The following is a 7,937-nucleotide window of genomic DNA, read 5'->3' as shown; positions in this document are numbered from 1 at the left end:
GTTTTTGCATGAGATTCAGATAGAATTGTAGAATGGTTGGAGTTGGAAGGGGGGCTCTGAAGGCCATCTGGTCCCACTCCCTGCACTGAGCAGGGGCACCCACAGCTCCATCACTGCTCAGAGCCCCATCCCCTGCCCTCAGGTGTCTGAAGGACGGGACATCCAGCACCGCTTTGGGCAGCCTTATGTCAGCACTTCACTGCCCTTATCATAAAAAACTGTTTCTTTATATCCACTCTAGATCTCCCCTCTTTTACTCAGAGCCCTTTTCCCCTTGTCCTATCACACAGACCCTGCTAAAGACCATCCCCTTGTTTCTTACAGCCCCTTTAGGTGCTGATAGGCTTCTCTCAGCTCTCCAGCCTTTTCTTTTGCAGGCTGCACAGCCCCGGCTCTCAGCCCATCCTCACAGGACCTGTCCCAGCCCACACATCATTATTACAAGGGTGGATAGTGATAGGACAAGGGGAAATGGTTTTAAACTAAGAGAGGGGAGGTTTGGGTTGGATATTAGGAGGATATTTTTCACACAGAGAGTGGGGAGGTGCTGGCACAGGTTGCCCAAGGAGGCTGTGGATGCCCCATCCCTGCAGGCATTCAAGGCCAGGCTGGATGTGGCTCTGGGCAGCCTGGGCTGCTGGTTGGCGACCTGCACACAGCAGGGGGTTGGAGCTGGATGAACGTTGTGCTCCTTTTCAACCCAGGCCATTCCATGACTCTATGATTTTTGTGGTTTCTCTCTGGTTGCTCTCCAACAGGTCCATGCCCCTCCTGTACTGAGGATTCCACATCTGGACACAGTGCCAGGTCCCGGGGGTCACCTCCCTCCTCCAACATGGGGACAGGACCAACATCCCACACCTCTGCCCTTGTGCAGGGATAGGGCCGGCCCTCAGGGCCTGTGATCCCCATCCACCGCAAGAACACCACACCCCCTGAGCCCTCACTGTGCAACGTGTGGACAGTGCCAGCCACAGAGCCTCCCTCCTCACTGCAGCACAGCCACAGAGCCCCTGCACTGCTGTGAGGGCAGGCCTGGCCCCTCAGGCTCATCTCTCAGCCCCACAACGGGATCAGGGCCTAATCTGCAACCCCGCAGCGCAGTGAGGAAAGCCCCAACCCCTTCCCCTACGAAGACAGGCTGAGGGAGCTGGGCTTGTTCAACATGGAGAAGAGAAGGCTGCGGGGTGACCTCAGTGCAGCCTTTCAGTACCTAAAAGGGGGGGAATCAACTCTTGGAAAGGGGAGACAACTGCAGGACAAGGGGAAATGGTTTGAAGTTGGAGGAGGGAAGATTGAGGTTAGATGTCAGGGGGAAGTTCTTTGCTATGAGAGCGGTGAGGTGCTGGAACAGCTGCTCAGAGAGGCTGTGATGCCCCGTCCATCCCTGGAGGTGTTCAAGGCCAGGTTGGATGGGGCCCTGGGCAGCCTGGACTGCTGTGAAATGTGGAGGTTGGTGGCCCTGCACGTGGCAGGGCGTTGGAGCTTTGTGATCCTTGAGGTCCCTTCCAACCTGGGCCATTCTGTGATTCACTTCTCCCTTTTACAGGCCACAGGCCCACTCGGCATGAAGGCGGTGGGCCCGTTGCCATGACAACACGGCTGCGCTCAGGCAGCGCCGCGGACAGCCTCGGGGTCCTTCGACGCTCGGCGTCGCGGTGGCGCATGCGCAGTGCGGGTGACTTTGAGGCTGCGCGATGCTGAGCAAGTTGTTGGGGCCGCGTTACGTTCAGCTCCTGCAGAACTGGTGAGCGGCGGGCTGGGTCGAGGCTGCGCCTTGGGCTGAGGGAGGGGATGGGGTGAGTGAAGGGAAGGGGCTTCGGGTGGTTCTTTTCCCCCCTGAAGGGAGCGCAGCTGCTGCACAGCTCTGTGTCTCCTTATGGGAGGGCCGTCAGCTGGGCTCGAAGGTCCTTTTCCAGTGTCTCCTTTAAATAAAAGCATTTCAGAGCTTTGCTGTGCGACATTTCGGCTGTTCTGGATGCTGCCTCCTGTACATGGAGTGCCTGCAGGGTTTCTGCCAAGGTAGTTCTTGTCTGTGATGAATTCCCGAATCGCAGAATCACAGCATGGCCCAGGTTGGAAGGATCACGAAGCTCCAACCCCCTGCCACACGCAGGGCCACCAACCTCCACATTTCACAGCAGCCCAGGCTGCCCAGGGCCCCATCCAACCTGGCCTTGAACACCTCCAGGGATGGACGGGGCATCACAGCCTCTCTGGGCAGCTGTTCCAGCACCTCACCACTCTCATAGCAAAGAACTTCCCCCTGACATCCAACCTCAATCTCTCCTCCCTCAACTTTTGTCAAACCTTTCCCAGGGGAGAATTAAAGCTGTTCACCTTTTCTGTCTCTTCTTTAGGACTCCCACCCTCGTTACGTGGGGTGGTGTAGCTGGCACCGGTGTGATATGGATCACAGACTGGAAACTCATCCTTCAGTACGTCCCCTACATCGGTGGGAAGTATAAAACTGAAGACTGAGCTTCCCTCTGACAGTCAGGTTGGTTTGTGCAGCTGTGAGTTGGAGTTGTAGAGCTGCTTGGATGTGATCACAGAATGGCCTGGGTTGGAAAGGACCACAGTGCTCATCCAGTTCCAAGCCCCTGCTGTGTGCAGGTCGCCAACCAGCAGCCCAGGCTGCCCAGAGCCACATCCAGCCTGGCCTTGAATGCCTGCAGGGATGGTTGATATGTTGTCCTGTTCCTCCAGGTTCAAAACATTATTCCTTATTTTGATGATTCGGTGTTTTGTTCTCTGTTGTTGCTGGTTTTTAACAGGCAGTGCTTCACAGGGTTTCAGAAGGATGAAACATAACCAAGAATATCATTTTCAAGGGGTTATTTTGTTAGCAGTGTATTTTCCACAGTGTGCTTTGGTTCTTGAGAAGTGAAATTGAGCCCTCTGGGGTAAATTAGGACTTCAAGCAGATCCATTTACTTCTAATCTTAGCTACACTGGCTTAAAGGTCAAACATGGGAACAGGACCAACATCCCACACCTATTTGTTGTTAGACCTATTCAGATGCCTTTCTCTTCTGTGTAATCATCAAAAATAAGCTAAGCTTTCAGTGCTGGCTACAAAGTACTAAAAATAATTGGAAAATTGGCTTTCTCAGTGTGTTCTTCCCATTCCTTTTAAATTACATATGGAATGTGCTGTTCTGGGTCTTATGAGACTGACCATCCGTCGAGCTAAAGCAGCAATTAGTTCCTTCTGCTGAGCCTCTAAATGCACACACAGGTGGTAAGCAGGCTTAGAACTACTTTGTTCTATATTCCCTTCTATGATTCTATGCTATTCCTTGCTGCAGGTATAAAATTTATGCTTTTTTTTTGCTTTATTTTAAAGACACTGAGAGGAAAAGGCTGAGGAAAAGCCCTCAGATCACGCAGGAGCAATTAAGCCACACAGTAAGGGTTTTCTTTGCTTAAAAATTACCTGAGCCAGCAGTGGGAACATGATGCATTCCTGAGAGCACAGCTTATGTTCCCTGTTTTCAAGTATTGCTTTCTCCAGATCCTTATGCACAGCACGTTGCTGTAGAGAAGAAGGGTGTTTCTGTGGTGGCCTCTGGTTCCTTCGAAAGAGACGTAAAAGCCTCCATTCTGGTGTTGGCTCCTGTAGCAGAAATTTGTCTCTGGGTGTTATTAGAAGTTTATTGACCTCTGCCTGTAGTGTTGGCTGCTGGACTTTGCAGGAAGTGCCTCTTAATGACTGCTCTGTGTTCATTGTAGGAAATGTATTGCTGGATTGAAGTGTTTTGGAGCCTTCTGCTGAGAACCTTGCTTTGAGGTGAACTTGAAATGCTCAGTACAGATTCTACAAGAGGCTGTGGTGCCCCTGACTCTGCCACAAACACTTGTGAACACTTAGCTGTCAACGTTCTGCTTCCCACACAGCCTGCCTCGTGCTCTCCTGATCCCTTCCACAGCTGATCTTGGCCTCACGCAAGCAATTTATGAAGCTGATGTACAAAATAAATCAAGTGAACAACACGTTGGTGTTGCTGTGTCCACGTTTGTTGTTGTGTCTTCAGCTTGTTTAACACATGCCCCAAGGAGGGTGTGCACAGGTTTGCTTTCTTTCCCCTCCAGTTTCCTCAGGCACCAACTGCTGGAGCTGTTGCTCGCTCCTGTTGATGCTGCTGGAGTTTTTGAGCTGCTCTTAGCAAGGCGCTGATTCCTGGCTCAGCAGCATCTCTTTAGGGAAGATTTCATCTTGGTTGCAGTGATGGTGCTGCTTGGGTGTTGCATTCAGGGTTGAAGGCTTCGCAGTGATGCTGTTCTAAGTGGAACGCTGCTGTAAAATCTGGCTAAATGTCACTGAGCAGGATGCTTCAACTGCCAAACAGAAAAACTGCTTTAGCATGAACGCAGCAGCGTTGATCATTGGCTGTATGGGGAAAATCAAGTGTTTTCCTGTACAAAACTCACTGCAGTTGGGTGCTCCTGAAGGCTGTGGTGGGATGGCTGCCGTCACCTCGCTGGCAGCAGCCTGAACTCCAGGCTCTGAAAGGCAAAGGCGCCGTGAAATGCTGGCATCGCAGCCCTGCGCTGCACACAGAGACGTCGATCCATCCTCACCCAAACTGCCCTGAAAGTGGAAGTCAGACGAGCCCGCGCGTCGTCGCCGTGCTTAAATCAGAGCCGAGCCGTCAGCCCGTGCTTTCACCTGCTCTGCGTGTCCAGGCACGAAGGGCAGAACGCGCTGCTGCTGCCGCCTGCAGTCCTGACCGAGTTCGGGCTCGTCCCCGTGGGCGGCCGATGCTCCTCCTGCTGCTGGGAGAAGCCTTCAGAAGGGCTGGGAGCGGAGGTTCGTCCCTGCTGCCCGCTGCCCCGCCGTGGCCCTGAGTTCTCCGGCTGCAGCTCTGATGAGAGACGGTTGTCGTCAGCAGGGACCCAGCGGCGGTGCTGCTGTGCACGGCGGGTTGCGTTGGGAGGTACTGAAAGAGAAGCACGATCAAAATGCCAGCTGAATGCACGGGCAGGCAGGGCAAGAAACGCGTGGACTTCGGATTTGTTTGCCCTTTGGCGATGGTTCAGCTGCTCGTGTTTTCTGCTGCGTTTCAAATGATGGTTTTGTCTGTAATTAGCCCTAGGATCAGCCTCTTGCTAATGCCATCTCTGGTATTTCCACGGGAGAAATTCCCCAGTAGAAACATCCTTCTGCTCTCAGACAAATTGCTGTTAAAATCAGAGTCCTTACCGTCTGATTACCAGGGCTGACCTTTCCAGTTTTTCACATCCACCCATCGCCTCTTTTCAACCCGTTACTTGTTTTCCAGAATGAACTGATGTCGCACGGGAAGAAATCGGGCTCGGACAAAGACCTGCGAGAGGAAGCCGCCGTGTCACAAGCAGGAGCTCCGCTAGATGGCACGGCGCGGCAGGGGCTGAGCAGAAACCCGACGTGCGAGGTGGAGGATCGGAGCTCCTGCAGCCCAGCGCGCTCAGCTCCGCACACTTCATCCTCTGTACCTCAGCAGCATTTCCAAAGGAACGCCAGAATATTCTCCCTTTGAGTTCCAAACTCTTCATGCTGTCCCAGGAGAATTGAACATCTTCCTTTCCACAGCCTCTTCCTGCAGGAAAAATTCCTTTTCCAACTGCTCTTCCTTGCAGTTTGGTGGGCATTAAGCAGGTTGGTGTCTCCATCCCCACCTGCGCCACGATTTCTCCCCACTTCGTGCAGTTTGTGCTTAAATAAAACGCCACTGAGGGCCATTTGCTGTACACAGGGCTGTGGGGTTCAGGCTCTGCTTCCAGCACAGCAACCTCGCTTCCATCAGCTTCTCTTCCTCATTTCCCCATTTGCTGTGCTGAAAAAGAGCAAATTTGGGAATGCTGTGCCTCAATTCCTGTGCATGGCTTGTCCACCAACCTTTATTCTTGGTGGAGAAGCTGTGTTTCAGCCCGACTGCTTTGTTGTAAAGAGAGGGGGGAAAAAAGCAACGGGAAAAAGGGGAAGTGGGCTGATGAAAAATGATGTGGTTTTGATCAGTGCTGGTGGCCAGAGCTTTGTGTGCTCGAGATTGCAGGGAATAACGAGAGGAGAGCAAGATGCTTCCTGAGCGTTGATCCAGAAGGAGACAAACACAAACCAAGAGAAACAACCCTGGTGACGTGGAATGCGAGCTCTGCGCTGATGAAAGGCACAATCTCCACTGCCAGGTGTCTGAGATAGAAAATTCTTCCTGTGTGACAACTGCAGCCCTGCACCCATGGGCACAGCCACCCCTCTGAAGCCATTGTGAGCTTCTCCCCCTGCACCCCGCATGCAGGACCGGGTTTCCTCTCGTCCCCAGCACACATCTCACATCCTTCCTCGTGTTCCCTGCTGTGTTCGTTTGAAACCAATGAGCCACATTTTTTTCTTCTGTCTTCTTGTTTTTTTTTTTCCTTAAGTAAAACAACGATGGCTTTTTTTGCACGGCTGTGAGCCAAAGGAAAAGCTGGGAGATCCAACAGGCTGAAGAAGCTCCATGTCAGGCTGTCCTGCACAGCATGTTTGTGGGGTCCGTGTCCTCAGTGGCCCATCCATGCCCTGCATGGCCATCCATATCCACACGTCCTTGGTGATCCATCCATGCCCTATACCATGCATGGCTTGTCCACGAGCTCCTACGTTTGATGTCCCATCCATGCCCCATGTTCTTGGTGGCCCGTTCAGTCTCCATGCCCTGCACAGTCTGTCTCTGAGGTCATTGCCTTTGTGGACCCTTCACTCCCCACATCCTTCATGACTTGTCCACAGGGCCACATTCTTGGTGGCCTTTCATGGCTGCGCAGCCTATCCATGGGGTCACGTCCTTGGTGGCCCACTCGCTCCCCATGTCCCACATGGATAAATGTCCTTGGTGGCCCATCCGTACCCCATGTTCCTGGTGGCCATTCCATGCCCTATATCCTGCGTGGTTTATCCATGGGGCCACACTATTGGTGGCCCATTCACTCCCCATGTCCCGCATGGATCCACATCCTTGGTTGCCCATCCACATCACTGACAGCTCATCCATCACCCCTACCTTTTACAGCCTGCCCACGGGGCTGTGCTGATGACCCATCCATACCCTACGTTCTCAGTGACCATTCCACGCCCTTCATCCTGTATGGTTTATCCACAGGGCCACACCAATGGTTGCCCATTCACTCCCCATGTCCTGCATGGATCCGCGTCCTTGGTGGCCATACCTTACATTCATGATAGCCCATCTACACCCTGCATCCTTCGCAGCTCACCCATGGGCTCACACCTTTGTTTCCCCACCCATCCACAGCCCATTCATTCCCCAATCCCTGCACGGCCCATTTATGGTGGTCCATCCATACCCTGTGCTACGGTGGTCCTGTACAGAACATTTATAGTCTTGCTTCTGAAGTGGTTATCCAGCCTCTGTGTCCTCTTACAGCCCACCGAAGGCACGACCACCCCCTCCCCCTCCCCCCCCAATCCCGACAGATAGGTGGGGGGGGTCTGTGTGGGGGTAGAGAGGGGGGGATGGGGGGGGATATCGATAGCTGAGGGGTCTGTGTGGGGTTGGGGGGCATCCCTGTGGGGACGGGCAGGGGTCTCAATGGGGATGGGAGAGTCTCTACGGGGATGGGGGGGTCCCGAACTGGGAGCTGTGGGGCGGCTTGGGGTCATTGGGGGCTGCTTTGGGTCGTTATCCAGCCTCTGCGTCCTCTTACAGCCCACCGAGGGCACGACCACCCAGCCACCCAGCCCTCTTTCTGTCCCTCCCCCCCTTCTGTGCGCTGCAGCCCGGGGGCTGCAGGGGGCGCGAGCGGGAGGGGCGGGGGGCGAGCGGGGCTGCGCGGGCAGAGCGGCGGGAACGGACGGACTGGGGGGGGGGGAGGAAGGAAGGATGCCCAAAACGGCGCTGCCGGGACAGCGAGGGGGGGCGCGGCGCCAGGCGGTGGGGTAAGGCTGGGGGGGG

General features: G+C 54.2%; 1 protein-coding gene across 1 annotated transcript; it reads left to right on the top strand.

Annotated features, from left to right (window-relative positions):
* Positions 1–1,654: 1,654 nt before the first annotated feature.
* LOC122168286 (cytochrome b-c1 complex subunit 10) lies at positions 1,655–3,996 on the top strand. Its single transcript, XM_042833468.1, has 3 exons — positions 1,655–1,747; positions 2,361–2,500; positions 3,736–3,996. The coding sequence occupies exons 1-2, from the start codon at positions 1,698–1,700 to the stop codon at positions 2,479–2,481; spliced, it is 171 nt and encodes a 56-aa protein (XP_042689402.1). The 5' UTR covers positions 1,655–1,697; the 3' UTR covers positions 2,482–2,500; positions 3,736–3,996.
* The last annotated feature ends 3,941 nt before the right edge of the window (positions 3,997–7,937 follow it).

Source organism: Centrocercus urophasianus, unplaced genomic scaffold (assembly GCF_019232065.1).
Source record: "Centrocercus urophasianus isolate 14NV4802_14NV808 unplaced genomic scaffold, USGS_Curo_1.0 seq_412, whole genome shotgun sequence".
Classification (NCBI taxonomy): domain Eukaryota; kingdom Metazoa; phylum Chordata; class Aves; order Galliformes; family Phasianidae; genus Centrocercus; species Centrocercus urophasianus.
The sequence above is the reverse complement of the archived record's forward strand: the minus strand, read 5'-3'. Positions and strand labels throughout refer to the sequence as shown.

Excerpts from the sequence above, each read along its gene's own strand:
- LOC122168286 (XM_042833468.1), top strand. The coding sequence starts at position 1,698 with ATGCTGAGCAAGTTGTTGGGGCCGCGTTACGTTCAGCTCCTGCAGAAC. Across the intron at positions 1,748-2,360 it reads GTTCAGCTCCTGCAGAACTG|GACTCCCACCCTCGTTACGT; the intron begins GTGAGCGGCGGG and ends TCTCTTCTTTAG.